Below are 21,866 nucleotides of genomic sequence, written 5' to 3' on the forward strand. Positions count from 1 at the left end.
AATTTAGAATTTTAATAATTAATAATAATTTAATAATTAGGATGTTGTTTTTGATACGAAAATCGTGTTGAGCAACCTGTAAAATGTTTTTTCAATCTTAAATTTTTAAATTATGTTTTTTTATGCATTTAATAAATCTAGGTGATGTCTGTTAAAACTTATCGAGGTTACTTTATATTGCGCCACCCAACAAAATAAATACAACTTTTATAAAAGGGACTCCCAAAAAATGTTCACCACTAAAAGGTAGTAACAATTGTGGCCTGGTATATGAGGCTAAATGGGCTGCCAACATTTTTTAACAAAAAAGTTGAAATGACGCTCCTGGTCAATTATCGTCTATACTTGTCCCAACTATGCTATACTGTTCTTTTTAAGCTTTAATACGTGCNTACTTGTCCCAACTATGCTATACTGTTCTTTTTAAGCTTTAATACGTGCAAATAAAGATTTTTTAGTTTGTAAAGACCTTTTTACTCATCACTTTGAAAAAATGTGGACCTCCCTTGAAAATTTATATCTACGCCCCTGGGGAGTGGAATCAAATTTTGTTAGAGAAATTTCGTAGGATGAATATTCGGCGAGCACCTAGCGACAAAAATATTTCCGGACACATAAAATTTTAAAATGTGGGGTAATCGGAAAATACTAATAAAATAGTTGATGGCGAAATTACTTCAAAGTTTCCTCTCTACGGGAAATATATAACAAACTAGATCGATCGCCTGATAAGGCATCGTGTCCAATCACAGTCGTCATATATACATATATTTATATTCATTTTATGTTATATTAGTTCTTACACAGAATAATCAGAATGGACCAAAAATTTTGTTTACAAATTTTAAAGAACTAAATATTCTCAGTGTTGTGTAAGGTTTTTAAAAACTCATAATCAAAGTTTGGATATGGATGCTTAAAAGGAATATTATTTATTCCTTTTTTTATTTCTTTTCCTATATTATTGTTTACAGCAATTATTGGAAATTCTTCTATAATAATATTATCTAATTCACTAATATAATTTACAAACACATTAGGTGGAGTGTTTAAATTTCCATAAGTGGATATATTTTCATTATAGTAAGCCTTAAAATATGTAAAAAAAAGATTCATCTAACTTATTTTGAGATTTAGCATAACTAATACAAATACCACTATTATGTTTTTTTTAGTAATTTCTTAACTAGATAGTCACATACATAAGTAAGGGTATTTATAGCAGGAAAACTTAAATCATGGTTATCAGCCATATCAACATTAAAATGTTCAAATTATGAGTTTTTTCAGGATAAAATGCAATAAGACTGTTACACCACTTAAATTAGGAGGAACAACACCACTTAAATTAGTTAAAATTTCATTTGTCATTCAGACAATTTAAGCCCTTAGACTCTTTGAAAAAATTTTCTGGGTTAGAAAACATATAAGGTCTGAAATGAACATTAAAAACCATATAATACTTATTCAATGTATCAATTGATTTGTCTGACAAATCATTTCTGTTGCAATTTTGTAACTATTTTTTATAATTATTGAATAAATTTAAGATTTTTTAAGATACAAATATTATTTTTATTAATTTATGATAAAAAAACCTAACTAAGGAAAATCCTTTGGTTTTTTAAACATTTTATAATCATCATTTTTGGTAGCAATTCTTGAGTTAATGCAGTTTTTGATAACGCAAACATAAACTATTATATTAAATATAATATTATATAAAAGATGAAAAATTTATAAAATAAAATGACTAAAAGTAAAATTCTTGTAATATATATTTTCACTCAACCGATATTAGTTCTTATCATGACAACAAAATGATAATACCAATACCTACAATAAAATAGCTGCTACTTTTTGTTTACATATCGAAGTGTCCATAACCTGGTTCTTAGTAGAATGTTATCATTTCATGTTTAAGTTATTTATGAACATATTTTTTTTTAATTTGTATGAATATACCAAGAAAGAATAAATTATTCGGCATTAGTTTGTTTCGAAAATTGATAGCTTGATGCAAGTACATATTTTCTCACGGTTATTTATAATTTAAAATAGTTTTGGATTCAAACATTTATATTATACCTTTTTTATCTGAAAACTAATAAAATATAAATTAAACTTTATAGGAAGATTTTATTAAAAATGAAAAACTAGTAAAGGTACAAAAGTGGTAGTTAAAATCTTCAATGTAAAATAAATAATAGTTTTGTTATATTAGAGTAAATATAACTATAGTAATACTATGTTTCAAAATTGATTAGTATAAATGATATGAACTAAAAAATTATCTTTATTTGTAGATATTGGTTGATTATTTTTTATATTCATGAACGAAATGAAGAAGAATATAATAAATATTTTCCAAGAATGCATAATGTCTGTTATACCTAGGAACATAATTCGAAACTCTGTCACATACAGAAAATATGTATTGTCTGTAAATAATATCCAAATTCCAATACCAGAAAAAATTTATATGGTTGGATTTGGTAAAGCTGTATTGAGTATGGCTTTAGAGATGGAAAAAATTCTAGATGGTCATTTAAAAAAAGCTATATTAAGTGTACCTTTTGGGACTCGTGTAACTGTGAAAGATTCTGTAATTTCTGTGCTTGAAGGTGCCGAAAATAATATACCTGATCAAAATGCAGTTAATAATACTAATGATATTAAGAATTTTGTTAAAAGTTTAAATCCTAATGATGTTTTAATAGTTCTAATCTCAGGGGGCGGATCAGCTTTATTGTCTTCACCAACAGTTCCACTTTTAGATAAAATTTGTGCAGTAAATTTATTGGGATCTTGTGGGGCATCAATAAATCAATTGAATTCTGTCAGAAAAGCTTTATCAAATGTTAAAGGTGGGAGATTTATCAAATTTGTCAATAATGCTACTGTTGTTTCGTTAATTTTATCAGACATAATTGGAGATCCAATGAATGCTATTGCCAGTGGACCAACTGTTCTTAATGAAGACAGTAATGAAGTGCCACTTAAAATAATAAAAAATTTAAATGTTATAGATAAATTACCAAAAACTGTACTTGATGCTATATTAAAAAATAAAATAGATACTGATATAGATTTTACAAAAGTTCACAATATAATTGTTGGTAATAATAAAATTGCACTAAATACAGGAGTCAATAAGACAACTCAGTATGTTTCTGTATTACTTTCTGATTCTATACAAGGTAATGTTAAAGAAGTGTCCAAACTTTACTCAAATCTTATCAAATTTATTTGCAAATTGTACCTAAATGATGAAGATGTAAACTTGAAAAATTTACTCCTTAAAAATATTATAACTTTAAATTGTGAAATAAATCTTGATGATTTGTTGAATAAAGTGAAAAAAGCATCACAAAAAGGTTGTGGATTGTGTTTGTTTGGTGGTGGGGAAACTACAGTAATTTTAAAAGGAAATGGCATTGGAGGGAGAAATCAAGAGTTGGCTTTAAGAACATCAATAGATTTAGATGAAATTAATGAAAATAATTTTGATATAATGTTCTTTAGTGGAGGAACAGATGGAATTGATGGTCCGACTGATGCCTGTGGTGCTTTTGGATACCCAGATCTACTGAAAAAAGCTGTAACTGAAGGGCTAGACCCGTTGATGTACATTATAAATAATGATAGTTATACATTTTATTCTAAATTCAATAATGGTTTAGACCTCTTGAAAATTGGTCACACCGGCACAAATGTAATGGATTTACAAATTATTATCATTGATCCAAAAATAAAGTCGAATAAATAATTTAACTAGTTCATTGTACACGAATTTTAACCTAATTTAAAATAAATGTTTAAATTGTAAGTTATATTATTTTAGTATTTGAATTTATTAAAAATAATTTAATTTCACACCCTAAGTTGTTTTAGGTAGGAAAGACAAAAATTTGTGGAATCAATGTTTTATAAAGTAGTTATTATAAATTACTTCAAATTTTTCTTGAAAAGTTACACCGACACAAAAAAAAAAAGTTGTCTGTATTTTTGACTGGACCCACCGTGAACATTGTATCCTATAAAATTTGCATTCCACAAGAGTTCGAATTTGAGATTCATTAAAAATTCCTTATGATCGCTTGTGCCTGCAACCAGGGCACCTCCAAGTGGTGATGGTTGTCAACAGAACCATCTGGCAGAGTCCCTGGGTTAACATCAGTGTGCCGTCATGACAGGTACAAGTAATAAGTACTTTACGATGCAGGGAACTGTAAACCCAATATTTTCAAACTATTAAGTAAAATATAGTTGAGTTTTTTTTTTTTTAACAAAGACCGAACATAATCGTGCAAATTTCATTCCGTAGTATTTATTTGATTGAAAAATTTAACCAGTAATTTTAATTTGAATGAAAACTATCGAATAATTCACCCGGAAGTTCTATAGTCAAAAACTAGTTGTTGGATAATAACAATTGAATGATTACTTGATAGTTTTTTAAAAATTATTGGATATATCTGGTAATCAAAATATTTGATAATGTCCGTCTCTACCAGCAACACTAGTTATCACTGATAACAAATATGCCGGGATGAAACTTATCTAAAATAAATTAGGAATTTTAATAATTCTGAAAATTAAACTTGATTTGTTATTTAATTGTAACTTATGTTTACGAATTTAAAACTTAAAGTCTTCGTTTTTGCTAGGTTTTTATTAGTATATATTATTTATTTTTCTTTACAATGAATCAAGAAGGTAAAAATAGTAATCCACAATCATCAAAAACAGATAATTACGATGGTTGGGGTTTTGATTTATTCCCTGAGAGGAGAGGTAATTTTAAGCCGACTGTTAAAAATATTTTATTTGAAGGACGAGGAAATGAAAATTTTGAAAAAATTAAATGTGAAGGAAAAGTTAAATATTGCATAAATAATAGTGAGTACTTAAATTGTAATACCATGTTATTATTAAAAATTACTAGATAACATTTTTCTTAATTTTTGTCATTAATGATTTAATTTTAATGAATTTATCCATAATAGGTCCTTTAGTCAAAGTAATGTTTGGTGCTTTAAAGAAAGCAGGCTGGTGAGTACTATTGATTTTTATTTCATTTATAAATGTAATGGTGAAATTTTCTTTTATGGTTTTTCATATTTAAAAAATGTAATATTATCAGAGATTTTTTATGATTCAATTTTTTTTATATTCTTATTGATATTCTGTCTTAATATTATTTAAATTAAGTTTCATATTGTACATTACACAACTTATAAATATGACACGATACAGTGTTATTCTATGCCATATATTATGTTATCAATCTATATGAAATTGTATCAGAATCTGAAACATAAGTGCATGTTGATCTAGGGGTAAGGTTTTTCTCTATGATACCTTGAGTCGTAGGTTCTAATCCTGTACCATGTCTCTTTTTTTCACATAATTTCTAGATTTCAATGACTAGCCATCAATTCCCGGTGGCCATGTCAAATGTAATTAAATACACAGTAAGTTATTCTATTAAAAAATGAGATATTCAAACATACAAATATATGAAATAAATAAATATATAAAATAAGATATTCTTTATAATATGATGATTTAGTGAAGTAAACCCATCAAGGCATATAGCATGTGAACTTTGTGATACGACTGTTCATGGTGGCTATGATCCAATAATGAATCAAGTAATTTATTCTGTTTATTTTTATTGTAAAAAATTAATTTTTTGGCTAATTTTTAGGTGGTTATATGCCAAAACACAGCAACATCTAAAGGAACAATTCAAGGTGTACTTACTCATGAACTTATACACATGTTTGATAGTTGTACACGCAAATTAGACTTTCGAAATATTGAGCATTTAGCATGTACTGAAATAAGAGCTGCAAATTTAACACATTGTGGAATTTTTTCATCAATGTTAGAGGGTCATTCATCTGTTTTTAACTTTAAGAAAAAACATCAAGTTAGTTTATTTTTGTTACCAATACTGGTTGTTAATTGGTAATACGAAAATGTTTTTCCGTTAAAGTAGGAAAATTGGTTATTTTAAACACAATTGAACCTTGTATCTCAACCATTTAACACTTCTATGTATTTTAATAAGGTATAATACATCACACTTTCAAAGATAAAAATAATAATTTAAGCTGGTTTAAAATTTCAGTAGTTTTTCTTAACAAGGGAAGCAAAATATTCAAAACAAGTTATATATAACTTTTATGAAAACTGGTGACCTCATCATTTTGGCCTTCCCTTGTAAAGAATTTTAAAATAAAAAATTTGCAGTTGTAATTTTTTTAAAAATTAATTACGATAAAAATAGTAAAAATAAAAAATGTACACAAAGAAAGTATTAAATTTAATTTTTTTGATGGAGATTGTAGTCCTCCAAATGGTTTATTTACAACTTTAAAAAACTTAAAAAATACAAAAAAAACTTACCCTTCTTAAAAGAGACAACGGAGTATACAGTAATTTCTTAATAATACTTTTAAATAAGTTTTTGTATAACAATTTATCTACATTGTGTAATTTTTATACTCAAATTGTTCTTTTTTTTTAACTGTGATATTTGTTTTTACCATAATGACATTTATAAAGGTCAAAAAAAATTTTTCAAATTAAAGTTTATTACATAAGTTTTAATTTAAGATATATATGAGGCGCATAGATCCAAAACAGCCTAACCCACAAAATTCAAATTCTGTTTATATAATATTTGAAATCCACTATGGTCTATCCCACAAAAAAAATGATTCACTAGATGGCATTACATAAATTGTTTTTGGCACTGTGATTACGAAATATAATTTCAGAACCTTAATGGCCCAACCCTATGCTAGTGGATTAGGCCATCTGAATTTTAGTGAGTTATATTGTTAAAAGCTATTTTTATTTTATTTTGTTTGGTTTAGTTATAATTATAGTACTGTTTATTAATATTATTCAATACTGAAGACTATTATGTGATAATAATGTTAAAAATTTATAAATACCAAATTTTCAAGTTAATCAAATTTATTAAAAGTAAAATATTATTAACTGAAATATTGTTACACACTATTAAAAGTGATTTTATTTTTTTGTTTCGTTAAGTTTAGTAATAATCTCATTGTTAATAATTATTCTGTACTAGAACTTAATTACAATATTATTTAAAAAAGTTACTAATAAACTAATACAATTATTTACATAATATTTTTATGTTGTGTGAATAAAAGTGAATAATAAATATCCTATAAGTTGGCCTAAACCACAGAAAACTCTATTAAATAAAAATTTTTCAAAATTTATAGTGGTCTTACCCACATCAAAAACTTAACCAATTTTAATTAACTAATACTTTATAGATGGTTTAAAAGGCAAGGATATATATATACTAATAAGTTATTGTTATTTTCCTTGGGGTGGGTTTTAAAAAAAAAAATATTGAAAATAATCAAAACTTTAAATGCCTGTTCTGCACAATTTCGCTTTTGTGGGTTAGGCTGTTTTGGCTCTATGTGCCTCATATATAAAAGTATTTTCAAAAGTTAAGTTGAAAAATATCTTCTTTTTATGTGTATTTTATGTTTAGAATTTCCTTTTATAAGAATCAATAAACAGATTTAAAAAAAAATGTGTCAAATGTAAATATTTTTCAAATACTTATAAAAAAAATTTTAATGCAAAAATATATGTTTTTTAAACTATGGAAGCTCATAAAGAGTTGCCTAGACAAAAGTTTTAAATTTAGCGTATGTAACTTAAGCTTTAATTTAAAATATTTTTGAAGTTAAGAGTATTTTGAGAACATTTTCAATAGTTATATTGAAAATGTTAACTTTTCATGCAAAAATTGCAATTTTCCATCCCTTTCCGGAGGGGCAAGTAAAGGGTCAAATTTATCAGACTAGTTTAAAAAAAAGTTGATAATATATATTATTACCTTTTGTTTTTTTAGGACTGTGTTAAACACAAAGCTACAGTATCTGTTTTAGCTGTTAGAGATGTAACATTAGAAGAAGCAAAAGCAGCTGTTGAAAAAGTTTTTGACAAGTGTTATGCAGATTTAGAACCCATTGGGCGTAGAGTTAAAGGAAGAAGAATTGATTATGATTTAGCTTACGCAGAAGCTTTTATGATGGGTTACGATTAATTATATTATAATGAAAACTGTTTGAATTAGAAATATTAAATAAATTTTAGAATAGTTTATATTATGAATTTTGTTATTAACTAATATAATTTAGTTTAAATTTTTTAATGATATCTAAGTTGGATATCTATATTAATGGTTTCTAAGTTTACAACATTTATTTGAAAACATAAGTTTTAAATACTATTTTAAACATTGATATTTTAATTGTTTAAAGTAATTACTTTTTTAATTGCTTACAATATTATACTGAAGATAACAGTTTTTAATTTTGACGTTTTTTAAAGACATTTTATTTAATATTTACTAGGGTGTGGTGTGGCATATTAGTACTGATAATTTGCACTGTTTGCTGTTAGTTTCTAGATGTGTAACTATATGGAAACTTTAACAGTAACACACACCCTTTACTAGTTCCCTACTCATAATGAGGTGGCGTCAGCTCGACAATTGATGTAAAAATTCTGTCAAATCATTGTAAGGTAATGCTGAGCTCAAATAATTGGAATAAAAGCTAATAATGTGATGATTATTTGTATGTTTACTATAAATCATCCTTTTATTGCAAAACATATCACTTTTTTATATTTTATTAGTTTTTTAAGTACAAATTATTTAGAATTGGATTACATTTTTAAAAAATGATCTCAATAAAATTTGGTACAATAATTATAATATAATTAATATACTAACTTTTGTAATTATTTGTTCATAATAAATAACAGTATTTAATAAAGTCTTATAAATAGTGAGTGTAATTAAATGATATAATAATAGAACATTAAAACTTATAGTTGTACTACAAATTAGTAAATAATAAATGTATCTGTATTTAATTAGCATATACATAATTATTTCAAACAATTGTAAGATAATAGATGTTAGTGTAATAATTGTGTATAGTTAAAGTATAATCTATAGTTAAAACTTCAATCAGGGATTGGAACATTCTTCTAAAAAATGAAATCAAAATCCAAAATAAACCCAACTCTAAAATTTAAAAATATAAGCAAAAAATGACATTAAATGAATATTCTATCAACCTTCTGAACTTTGTATTAAAGCTAAAAACCAATTAAAAATCTGTTTAAAACAAAAAATGTTTGCCAAGTTATATTTATAAAAAAACTGACTTCTTTAAATGGTCTTATCTCTTTTGAGTTGCAATTATCTATCAAAGGTGTTTAATGTTGAAATCCTTAACACCTCTAACATGTCATATGTATTTAAGAACAAATACATTTACTAGGTACACACTATACAGGTCCGATGAGCTTACAATTGAACATGTTCTTGAGCCAGGTGAAAAATAACAAAAAAAAAGATACTAAAATGTTTAATGGTATTCCCTCGATTGGTTTTAGGTTTTATCATTGATTATAATTAGTATTAAATTATAAATACTATTTGTAATAAATTGCAGTTAACATTAATCACTTTATTATCTATATTTGTGCATTAAATTCTCTAATATCAGTGATTTTGTCTCGTTCTATTTACTCTAAATGGCGATTATGTGATCTCTTATCACTAATTAGCACCTTAATTTAGTACATATATATGTGGATGAAATGGCGAGTAAACTCTGATAGCAATATTTAAAATATAACTTGTATCATTCAAATTTTTAAAATGAATATTTAAATTTATTTGGTTGTATTTTTCTTAATACGATTTATGATATTTTGTAGTTTTTTGTTAATTCTAAATAGTATTTCCCTTTTAAATCAGCATAATCGAACAAGTAATAAAGAAATATAATTCTAAATAGATGGTATTGCACTATTTTTAAAATTAAATGATATATTATTAAAAATAATATTACTATATTTCATTTATGAATTTATTAGGTGATCAAAATTATTTCTTAGAAAAAACATAGAATCTAAACATCAAAAATATGACTGACAAGAGCAACAATTTACCTCTTATTGATAAGTAAGTTTTTACTGAAAGAATAGATTTAGAGTTGTAAATTTTTTTGTCAAAAATATATTCTTTGTTTAATGTTTTATTTAATTTTTCATTAGAAAATAAGAGACATTTCAAAATAATATTTATGGATGATCATTTTACCTGATCTGTTTCGACTAGATACTAAAATAACATTTCTGTTGAATATTTTATTATTAATTTTAGTTTTTAGATTATGAGATATTATAAAATTGGTTCATTTTAGTAAATAAATTATAGAAATAATAATATTTGAACATACTCATTATACATTATTTCTTAATAGTAATGAAATTGTTTTAAAATATCTCATTCTAAAGATTCTATTTAACTAAATTTATAAGTTATGCATAGTAAATTGATTTATTATAAACAAATGCGAGTAAATCTAAAAAATAATTAATGATTTATAATTGATCAAATTTTTAAAAGAATAGAAAATGACCTGATTTTATTAAATCATAATAAATGGCTAACAAATAAAAGAAACACTCTGTATAATCAAAAGAAAGTTTAAATTTAAAATAACAATATTTCAGTGATTTTAAATGATTATCAAGAGTTTTGTATGAAAATATATATTAAATAAAAAATAAAAAAAATTATCCATCAACAACAATATTTACCTGAAGTTGAACAAAATGTTAATAGTTACAATGTATTACAATTAATTATATTAATGTACCAAACTCTTAATTGGGTAATAGTACTCAATTAATATTTTTAAATATACTTTACCTGGAATATTGTCCAAATTAACAACCTTACTTAGTGCATGCCTACTAATCAACAGACTGATTGTTTTAGATGGTGATTTTAATGTGAATTTATTTATTTTTAATTGAATAACCTTATTTTAATTCAATTAAGCTAATATATTAGAAACCATTGTTTTAGTATAAATATTTTTAAAAACCGGTTGAGGACCTTTGTTAGTTTTGTTCATGAATATAATAAATACTATTTGATCTATTTTATGTAAAATTCAGTCAAGATGAGGTTGATTATTAATTATTATGCATTGAATTTAAGAATGTTTAATTTAAATTAAAATAATGCTCTTATACTTGTAATTCAAACTTTAGTTTTTATACTGTTTTAACTTAAAAACATACATTTCCTAAATTAGGGCGGCGGTAAATATAAATAATAATTCAAGTATAGCTATGTATATTGATGGACTGAGTTTAAAAAGGATTCATATTGATACATTGATGTTTAATTGAATAGTATATTAACATATCTGAAATGGGAGTATAGATAAAAAGTGATAACGATAATGATGATCATTTATGTGTCATTTGTTATACTTTTATTAAAGATAACATTGAGATATCAATAAGAGTTGAAGTTGAAGAATTTAATAGTTATGTATTATTTATGTATATTTTTCCTTACCGCTGTATAATTTCAACTATAATTGTTAAAACAAGATGGATTAAATTTAATATAAAAGGGCACAAAACTGTCATTTCGGTTCACTCCTTCACTTTATGATCTTTCAACAAGTCCAAGAAGTGGCTTGGCATACATTATAAATTCATTAAAAAATTGTAGTATATTTATTTTCAACCTTGCTTATAACATCATGAAGATAAACTTACATTTCACAGAAGATTTCTAAGGATTAAATTTAAGTATAATGAGTACATAAATTGAGTGAGGAATCAGAAAAATTAAGTTATTACTAGAATAAAATAATATTTAAATAAATAAAATCGATAACAATTGTATGAAGTTAACCAGCTTAGTCCAATCTTTGAGTGGGTTTTCTTTGTGGTCAACACAAATATAGACTCTTGCGAAGATTGAGAACCCACTTGTGGTTCCTATATTACTTGGAATATTTATTGATTCTCACGGTTAGCACAAGCTTAGATTACAAGTGGCGTTATTAATACTTTAAGTGTGATAAATAATTACTATAATTTCTATTTAAAGTTATTGTTGTATTAATAAATGTTCAAGTATCACTTTGTTTTTCTATATTTTACATCTTCTCATAAAATCCTCGAGAGAAATTTAAATTTATTTCATTTTATTCAATAAATTCATAGTAACTCAATCATTTTCATTCTCGTACAAAACCACCACCCAAAAATAATCTATAATATATATACATATTTCGTTTTGAGTTAATTTACTGAACACGAGGCTTTATCATGCGATCCGGTTTTGTTATGTATTTTAGTCGATTTTTGAAATAATATCACAGTGATCCAAAGTCGAAAAATTCATATCATCCGATAATATTGTCAAATAGGTTGAAATATATGCTTTTGAGATAAATTTTTTAATTTAAGACCTATTTAGATCAGTTTTTTTTTTAATTGGATCAATTTTCACGTGACACGTCGATTTATATAATTTTGTAGTTTCAAATTTGGTATATATTTTAATGTGTGTTATAATAAGTTAGAAATCTTTCTCAATTAAATTTATCTGGGTTTAAAATATATGTTTATGTTTGATAGGAGCAATGTAATAGCATGGTAAAATTATAATTTAATAAACATTTATAGACGCTTTAATGACAATAAAGTCGTAGGGGCTTTAATGATCCACAGTTATAAATGCTCATAATATAATGATAAATAATAATATCAAAATAATGATAATATTATTTACCTGTATAAAAATACAAATCTGATATTTTAAACAAGATGTGTAGAAACAAGTTTAATAATGTAATATTAAGTATTTATGTTGAAAAACATATTAGAACTGTTCAATGTTTTATCTTAAATTTATTATTATACATTGTACCCGTCAGCTGCGAAATACTCAGTACTCATTTAAAATTTATGAAATTTTGTTCATGATATAGAAGTTAATGGTTAAAATTTGAATTTAGCAACCTCAAAAATACTCAAGCTGATATAAAACATCAGTGGCGTAATTAGTGGTTATTTTACAGGGGAAGAGGAATATACATAAGAAAAAATGTCAATACCCTTTACAAACGAAAAAATGTTACATCTCCTTATGATAATGCAGATAATTCTATTATAAGATAATTTGTAATTATTTTTGTCATATAGGGATTAACACCCATATTCTCTTCGTAATTGCGTCATAGCACTTCAGTTTAAAAATATATAAAATTTAATAGCGTAAAACAAAAATGATATATAATTTCTTTCAAGCGTTTCTAAAATTCAATTACACATTACACAGAAATGGGCAACTAATCCCAACGCCAAAATATAGTACGCAACTGGTACTTTAATGTATTATTAAATTTATTTATTTATTATTATTTCGGCGTGATGTTAAGTGAATAAACTTCTTAAAATTGTACCTTTCTAAAAATTTGATAAAAAATATTAAAACAAATATTTGACATAGTATATATACTATATATATGTATAGAGTGTACTTGTATATACTTTGGATATGATATATTTTCATGAAAATGATATCAATTTTTTGGTAAAAATTTTTAAATATAATACAAACACTAAAATTCGAAAAATAAATGAATACAAATACTATTTCAATGCATACATATTAAAAAGTATGTATATAAACATGAAAGTGAGAATTTTGATTTATGGCCTATTTCAAAATTAATACCACTTTACGGTACCTTATACTATTTTACACACATTTTCATGATTCTCCACTTAGTATTAAACATTTTTTATTCTAAAAACATGTCTTTCGCTAGTGCTCACTGCTAGCTAAATATTTTTCTTTTACGAAATTTTTGTAACAAAACCGAATTGCACTTCTCGTTTCCGCCGTCCTTGTATGTCTAGTCCCTTTAATTTTAGTTCTTTTTGAGGTTGATCATCTTAATGTATTCCGCATGCATTAAGATTGCACAAAGATTTAATTAGTTATTATGAAAATGAGTAAATTATATTTTCAAAGAACCTTAAATTAAAGATAATTATATTTTTGATATCTAAATATTTTTTTTTTTGAGCAGTATGACTCCTAACCTAGCACTTAATGTCAAAGGCTTTAATTAAAACAAAAAAATTGGACTAGAAAGTTAATTGTTTTTCTCGCCTCAAAAAATGTCTAATTATTTGGAAGTATTGCGATACAATTTATAAGATTTAGATCCAAAGCCCTCATCCTGATTTATGCTTATAATCACTGTAATATTTATTGTTTTTCTCAAATTTAATCTTAATTTAGATTAACGAAAAAATCACTAATTTAGGTTGTACAGAGAGATAAAAAAAAAGTTAGGAAATATGATCAATTGTTACAAACAATAAGGAAAATGAACACTCGTTTTCTTACTTATTGATCACTCTATATAGTGTATTCAGTAAGTAAGGAAACGGGTTTCTATTTTTTTCAATGCTTGTAACAATTAACCTGTCTCATTACTTACTTAACACCCTGTATATTAGTAACCCAAGCGTTGTTGCCTGTTGTTTATCATATGATCGATTATTATAATAGTAAAATTTAGGTATATTTTGACCTTACGAAAAATAGTCGTTCAAAAAGCTCGAGCTCTGTTGTACGTATACATAATTACTAAACGTTAATTGCAGACTAACAAGTTGTTTTTATAAATATAAATCTGTAAATGTACAGGTTACTGCAAATTTTTTATTATTAGATGGTTAGTAGAAAATTAGGTTGGGTTACTGTCTCAATCCTGATGTTGATTAATAATCAAGTTTCTATTGTAATTGAATACAGTTAAATTATTTACTTAGAGATATATTTATAAAAATGTATTATTATGTATTTTGCAATAAATTTAGAATGACTAAAAAGTTTTATTGTTTTAATAATTATTTCTAATCTAAAAATCTAAGTTTCTTTTTTATTTTATAACATAAGGTTTGACTGATACGGTCATTGGTCAAATTTAAATTGAAACGAAGTTTATTCATATTTTTTATTTAATTTTAGGTTAGATATTTAACTGATATTTTTAGTTTTCATTTTAAATTGAATTCATTTTTTGAAAATTAGGCGGATTATTATATAATATTTATTAAAAATATTTTAGATGTTTATATCTTGCTAATATACTTTGGAAATATAAACATTAATCAGTGTTGGGGTAATTAAACATCATATCAAAAATTTTCTCTTTTCAATTTTTTAAATTGTTCCAAAAAATACTATATTCTTTGCTGTAGGAATTAATAGCTATATTTTCCGGATTATGGTGGTAATAGTGTCAACTAGATTCGATTTGTGATCTTTTGACATAATGTAGAGCAAAATTGATTTAGGAGGAGCGGAGTATTCATATAAATACGATATAGTAAAACTATTACCTTTTTAGCTATCCGTTGAAGCTAAAAGCCAACGTAATGATTTCATTTTTGCTAACTAAATTAAAAATACAATATTATTTGTATTTTAGAAATACAAATAATTAAAAATCAAGTTTTGAATAAATAATGAAAAATAATTCATTTCATTAAATAAATGCAAAAAAAAATTACCAAGTGATCATTTATGTGTTTTTTGTTTCAGTATTACTAATGAAAGTATCGAGACGTTAATAAAAGTTGAAATCGACGAAATAAATAATGATGTATTTGAAAGCTTTATAGAAGTAGAAGCTAATCAAATTTATCCCCAGATATATCAAAATGGAGATCATGATAGTGAATCGATACAAACCAATGATTGTCAAACTATTTGGAATAAGAATGTATTAAAGAGTAATTTTGATACACATGTTGAAAATTTCCATCCTAAATTATGTTCCAATAGTGTTTTTCCTTCATTACAAAATATCAAAAACAAAGAAGCCGAATTACACCAATTAAATGATCATGCATCTCAAAGTAATAGAAAAATAGACTCAAGTCAAATCAATTTCCAAATGACTCCAAATAAACAACAAAAAGTAACAATCAAAACCTATGATTGTCAAATTTGTTCAAACAAATATGTGTTGAAGAGTAATCTTGATGCACATGTTCATCAATTTCATTCTGAAAAACGCATTAACGATGTATTGCCTTCAAATACAAAAACAATAAATTACATAAAAGATTACAAATGCAATGTGTGCCCAAAATCATATACTTCAAAGCAGGGTATTTCAAAACATATTAGAGAATATCATCCCGAGCTATGTATTAACAGTAATGTTCCTTTGGATTTAATTAGATCACAAAATGAGTTGAATCGTCAAGAACAATCTAGAGATAATGGAAAAATGTTTAAGTGTTTCAAATGCCCAAAAACGTATCCTCTGAAGAGTAGTCTTAATAGACATGTTCGGGAATATCATTCAGAAATATTTATTGAAGATGTATTTTCTACACAACAGAACGTAAAAAACAACGAAGCAAACATTCATATTGCAAAAAAAAAAATTATTGAATCAATAGAAAACGATAAGTCTGAAAAGAGTGGTGAGTTAAATAAGTGTGAAATATGTTCGCTAGTTTATGCTCGAAAAATTACATTTGACTCTCAAGAAGAGTTGGAGGAACACATTATGTTACAACACGATAAAAATAACAAACAAACATTAAAAGTTGTTCATAAATGTAATGTTTGTCTCAAAATTTTTTTGACTTATTCAGATTTAAAATTACATTCTCAATCGCATTTCGTTGAAAAACCTTACGAATGTAATATTTGCTCAAAAAGGTTTTCGTTCAATTTAGATTTAGTTAAACATAAAAAATCTCATGCAGAAGTAATTTTGAAAAAATGTGATATATGTGATGTAGAATATTTGTGCGAGGAGGATATGAAAAATCACCAGAAACTTCACAGTTCAGAAAAACCTTATAAATGTGACATATGCCAAAAAAGGTTTTTTTTTAACTTAGATTTGATAAAACACAAAAAAAAATGCATTCACAAAATTATCGTTATTTAACTTTTTAATCAACCACAAATATCATTAAATATCATGCAAATAATCCTTACAAATGTTATGTGTCTTGTGGATATTCTTAGGATTTTATATTGTCAAATTGTATCCTAAAATCAAATTATGGAAAATACCAGAAAACTCAACTAAATACTTTATAATATGTGATTCCTTCAAAATAATCAATCAAATTTGTTATTTAATAAAATATTTTTATGTAGTAATATTAAAATCTTAATGTATTAGTTATCTAAAATCATTTTTATGATATTATTTTAATAATATTCAAATGGTATCCTAAATGTTTAGTAATCTTTGATTAAATTGTTTTAGTCATAAACATTTCTATAGGTTTAATGAAAATTAAATTGTTTAACCCACCATTCCTCAAGGTTAGAAAAAAACTAATTTTATGTTTTCACTGCATTTTATTACTTTAGTATATACTCATATAGCAATTTATTAAGTATTCGCAACGTTGGGATTAACTATGTATATTATTTTGTGTGAATTTGTTCAAAAATCGTTTAAAAGTCATTTCATAACATAATTAAGAAAAAATAATTTTACAAATGTTTCGTTTACGCATCGTTGGGGACTAATGAATTAAATCACTAACAATTTAGTCTGAAATTACTTTAAAAACTTTATTGTAAAAAACATATTTGCTCGTAAATTTATACCCTTTTGTTTTTCATATGTATATTACAAAAATGTAATTAAATTATTAACTTATTATTGTGTTATATTTTAATAAATGGATGAAAAAATGGAATTTGTTCATCTTTAAATTTCTACTAGATTATTATAATTATATATTTTTAGACGCGTATTAATTATGTGTTATGCTCTAAAATTTTAGAACTATTTTTGATTAAGTTATTTTACCAGGACAAAATGGTTAAGTGTTACATTAAATCAAATATGATAAAATATTAAATGTATAAAAGTACACTTTTTATAGCTCTGTTATAATTGTTTGTAGTTTAAACATTATCTAGCGATAAGTTTGTTGATGATATAGAAAATTATTTCAATGGCATTTTTTTTATTTAGCCATGTTTTATAGTCATCATCATCTATTAAAGACAATGCTTTGTCGTTAAAGCCACTCCTCTCCGTTTGACACCAAATTCTTTAGTCAAATGTTTTAACGAATCTTTCAAGTATACCAATGCTCAGATGTTTATTGGTGAGAAGCTAATCCTTATTTTGAAATGCTTGCTTTGCCAATGCTATTCTTCTTCTGATGTCTGGTATTGATTAGTGATTGGAAGCTATAATACTTCCAAGGTAGCAGAATTCTTGGACCTATTGTAATCATTGTAGCATATTATTCATGTCATGTTCTGACTCTGCTAAGATAACAATGTCATCCTCAAAGCGAATACAGTATAAATGTTTACCATTTACTTTCACTCCATTGGTCTTGGTTTTCATTATATCTATGCTCATTTCAATGAAATGATTGAATAGATAGGGTAACATGGTCATCTTTGTCTCGCTCCTCTTTTTATTCTTGCTTCTTTTATCGATCCATTTACATTTGTTTCTGTTATTTGATCTATATATGAGTTGAAGATGAGCCGTCTATCATTCCCATGTATTATTTTTTCTCTTAATCATTAATAAGATTCTTTTTATCTTAATCCACTTAATCGAAAGCCTTCTATTATAATCTATAATAGATCTATGAATATTGCTATAGTATTTCTATTCAGTGTAATTCTTCTCTAACGGATGTGACTCAGTGCTAATATCGCTTCTCTTGTTCTTCACCCTTTCCTAAATCCAAATTGATCTTCCCATATATTTTGTTGTATGTGCTTTCTCAATCTGTTCTTGATAATGTTTAGAAGTATTTTTGAAGCGTGAAAAAGGAGCACAATAGTTCTATAGTTTCCACATTCCGTTGCATTGCTTTTCTTTGGAATTGTTATAGTTCTACTTTTGACAAAATCCAGTGGTAGACGTCCATTATTATAACTTTTTTTTATAATATAATGATTTGTTGTAGTCCTAAATACTTTCCTATAATTCATTCCATATTGCAAATATTTAACGTATACTTAATTATATGTATATACTTAATAATATTATTATTTTATTGTAATTTATTTATTTTCGGATTATAGATATATATTAATTGTATAAGTGAAATATAATAATTAATATTTTATTGATATTAAAATTAGTAATAAGGTGTTGACACGACTTATGTCTCAAAAATGTGGTCGACACTGGTTTTGAGGGTAGAGACCCATGAGCTGTTTATTAATGAGCAACAACAGGTTATTTTAACAAAAAAATAAAACAAACCGAAAAGATGAACACAATAATAATAATCTTCGCATAATATCGCGGCACTTTCGCTGGCGTCGACGACACGATATCCGGCGTGATCCTCGGGCGACAAAAGGTTAGCAGCGTTGATGGCGACGGTGCACGGGTTCGGATCGGTTCGTCGACATTATCACTTTCACAATGGGAAGAAAACTCCTGTCTCGTTTGCAGCGGGTGATCGTCGGCCGTTCGGCACTTGTTGGACTTTGCCAGTGGTGTATGGCACGCAATGTTGGCTAGCCAAATACTCATAGTAGGGTGACGGCTAATAAAGGTGGCATGAGTCGAGGGGCATCGTGTATAACGAAGCGACGAGGGGCCGTGTCAGTGTATAATTAAATTTTACAATATTGTATTTTTATAATATTGTAAACAATTTAAATCGTATTTTTTTACTCCTCTATTTTGCTATAATAACAAATTTTTGTAATACTATATCTTAACTTAAGTGTTTGATACATTCTGATAGTAAAGTATTCGTAAACACCTTTGTATGTGATTATGTTATATTAATAAACATTTGTTAAAACAGATCTATAACCTGCCAAGTGTGTATTAAGTAAGGCAAAGTTTAAGAGGTTTAATGAGTTGTATGATAGGCTAGGAACATATTAAGGGGAGAAAAAAGGTCTAAAGATTATCACTATGTAAGGTGTATAAAAAGTGTTGACAATAGGGAACTATCAAGTGATGATGATACAAAAAAAAAGTGAAAAGAGTATTTTAAAATATTACTGAATGAGGAATATCCAAAAGAGACATTAGAGGATATATCGTGGAATGAGAGACTGGTAGATTTAATTAGTGAGAAAGAGGAATGGGAAGCTGTAGCATCAATGAAAAAGAATAAAGCAGTAGGGCTAAATGAAGAACCAGTAGAAGTATGGAAAATATTAGGCGGTATTGGCATAAGGTGGTTAAAGAATTATTTAAATAAAATCTTATTAGAAGGAATAATCCCAAATGAATAGAAAAATAGCATTGTGGTGCCGATATTTAATGGTAAAGTAGACATACAGGAGTGAAAAATTATAGAGGCAAAAAGCTTATGAATTTATAATAGGATATAGGAAAATTTGGGAAAAGGTAATAGATAAAAGACATCGGTATCTAAAAACTAGTTTGGATTTATGCCTGGTAAGTCAACAATGGAGCCATTATTTTGTGTAGGGCAACTAATATAAAAGTTTAGGGAAAAGAAGAAAAAGCTGTGTATGATATTTATAGATTTGGAGAAAGCGTATGATAGAGTACCGAGGGAGGTTATAAAGTAGGCATTATTGAGAAAATGAATCCCGAAAAGGTATATTAATATAATATAGGATATGTATGATGGCAAGTGTACCAAGCAGAAAATGTAGGAGGAGTAACAGAAGGTTTTAGGGTAAAAGTAGGAGTGCACCAAGGTTCTGCTTTAAACCCTTACTTATTTTCTATAATGATGGATGAAATTACTAGAGAAATACAAGGAGAGGTACTGTGGTGCGTGTTGTTTGCTGACGATATAGTGTTAATAGGAGAAAATAGAAAGGAAATTAATCAAAAGCCAGAGGTATAGAGATCAGCTGTTGACGAAAAGGGTTTAAGAATAAATAGGAGTAAGATAGAGTATATAGAGTACGAGTTTGACAAAGAAGAACACTGAGTAGGAGAAATAAGGGTTCAGTGACAATAGGTGAGGACGTGATAGGAGAAGTAAAAAGTTTTAAGTATTTAGGATCAGTTGTGCAATAGAGCGGTGGTATTGATGCGGATGTAAGACACAGGATTAAGTGCGAGTGCTTAAAGTGGAGAGAATCGTCTGGTCTGTTATGCGTTAAAAGAATACCAATGAGGCGGAAAGGTAAATTCTCTAAGACTGTAGTGAGACCAGCTATGATGTATGGTTCATAGTGTTGAGCGATAGACATGAAAGTAGAGCAGAGATGAAAATGCTTAGACGGATGAGAGGAGTGACTAGAGTAGATAGGATAAGGAACGAACATATGAGAGGGAATATAGGTGTAGCGTCAATCGTAGATAAGATGAGAGAAAATAGACGTAGATGGTTTGGTTATATTATAAGGAGAGAGGAATCGGAAGCTGTAAGAACAGTTATAGAAATTAATTTTAAAGAATGAAGAAGTAGAGGAAGACCAAAAAAGAGATCTATTAAAAAATAGATGGTGGGATATAATTGAATTCGATATGATGACGGCTGATGCGAGCATACATGAAGTGGGAGATTGTGTCAAATGGATGTTTAGGATAAGGGTGGCTAACCCCAAGTAGTTGGAATTAAGACGACGAAAAGAAAGAAGAAGTTGACAAATTTTTAATGTTATATTATTAATTTTATTATATAAATATGTCATGTATAATAAAAAAAATTATTATTTTTGTAATGTATTTAAGTATATAAAATTGTTTTAGAAATGTAATTATAATATGTAAAAAATAATTTGTCTTTGCTGAAAAATTAGAAAAATTGAACATAAGTCTCATTGAATAAATGTCTTTTCAATTGTACTAAAACTACTTAATTTTATTAACGAGTCTTTTTTTTAATAAGTTCAAATTTTTTGATCTTATTTTTTATATAAAATAATATTACGTTTTAAAACTATTTCAAAAACGTTACCACTACCAAAAATT

The 21,866-nt window shown here is 26.1% G+C and overlaps 3 protein-coding genes across 7 annotated transcripts; all 3 read left to right on the top strand.

Moving 5' to 3' along the window:
- Positions 1 to 1,904: 1,904 nt before the first annotated feature.
- On the top strand, positions 1,905 to 3,838 carry LOC126894844 (glycerate kinase-like). Of its 4 annotated transcripts, none has more exons than XM_050666141.1 (3): positions 1,938 to 2,023; positions 2,137 to 2,225; positions 2,307 to 3,838. In XM_050666141.1, exon 3 carries the CDS (start codon positions 2,333 to 2,335, stop codon positions 3,767 to 3,769), a length of 1,437 nt encoding a protein of 478 aa, XP_050522098.1. In that variant the 5' UTR covers positions 1,938 to 2,023; positions 2,137 to 2,225; positions 2,307 to 2,332; the 3' UTR covers positions 3,770 to 3,838. The 4 variants fall into 4 exon arrangements, with proteins under 4 accessions (XP_050522099.1, XP_050522097.1, XP_050522098.1 ...); XM_050666143.1 differs by having other exon boundaries at positions 2,137 to 2,165; XM_050666142.1 differs by lacking the exon at positions 2,137 to 2,225 and having other exon boundaries at positions 1,905 to 2,023.
- Positions 3,839 to 4,616: 778 nt separating this feature from the next.
- LOC126894847 (mitochondrial inner membrane protease ATP23 homolog) lies at positions 4,617 to 8,172 on the top strand. The gene is made up of 5 exons (XM_050666148.1): positions 4,617 to 4,902; positions 5,010 to 5,055; positions 5,576 to 5,657; positions 5,714 to 5,938; positions 7,919 to 8,172. The coding sequence occupies exons 1-5, from the start codon at positions 4,707 to 4,709 to the stop codon at positions 8,111 to 8,113; spliced, it is 744 nt and encodes a 247-aa protein (XP_050522105.1). The 5' UTR covers positions 4,617 to 4,706; the 3' UTR covers positions 8,114 to 8,172.
- Positions 8,173 to 9,708: 1,536 nt separating this feature from the next.
- LOC126894845 (zinc finger protein 665-like) lies at positions 9,709 to 17,633 on the top strand. 2 transcript variants are annotated; one of them, XM_050666144.1, is made up of 3 exons: positions 9,709 to 9,887; positions 9,964 to 10,051; positions 15,527 to 17,633. In XM_050666144.1, exons 2-3 carry the CDS (start codon positions 10,014 to 10,016, stop codon positions 16,893 to 16,895), a joined length of 1,407 nt encoding a protein of 468 aa, XP_050522101.1. In that variant the 5' UTR covers positions 9,709 to 9,887; positions 9,964 to 10,013; the 3' UTR covers positions 16,896 to 17,633. The 2 variants fall into 2 exon arrangements, with proteins under 2 accessions (XP_050522101.1, XP_050522102.1); XM_050666145.1 differs by having other exon boundaries at positions 9,709 to 9,857.
- Positions 17,634 to 21,866: the final 4,233 nt, after the last annotated feature.

The sequence above is a fragment of the Daktulosphaira vitifoliae genome, unplaced genomic scaffold (genome assembly GCF_025091365.1).
Source record: "Daktulosphaira vitifoliae isolate Bord-2020 unplaced genomic scaffold, ASM2509136v1 Scaffold_1, whole genome shotgun sequence".
NCBI classification, from domain to species: Eukaryota; Metazoa; Arthropoda; class Insecta; order Hemiptera; family Phylloxeridae; genus Daktulosphaira; species Daktulosphaira vitifoliae.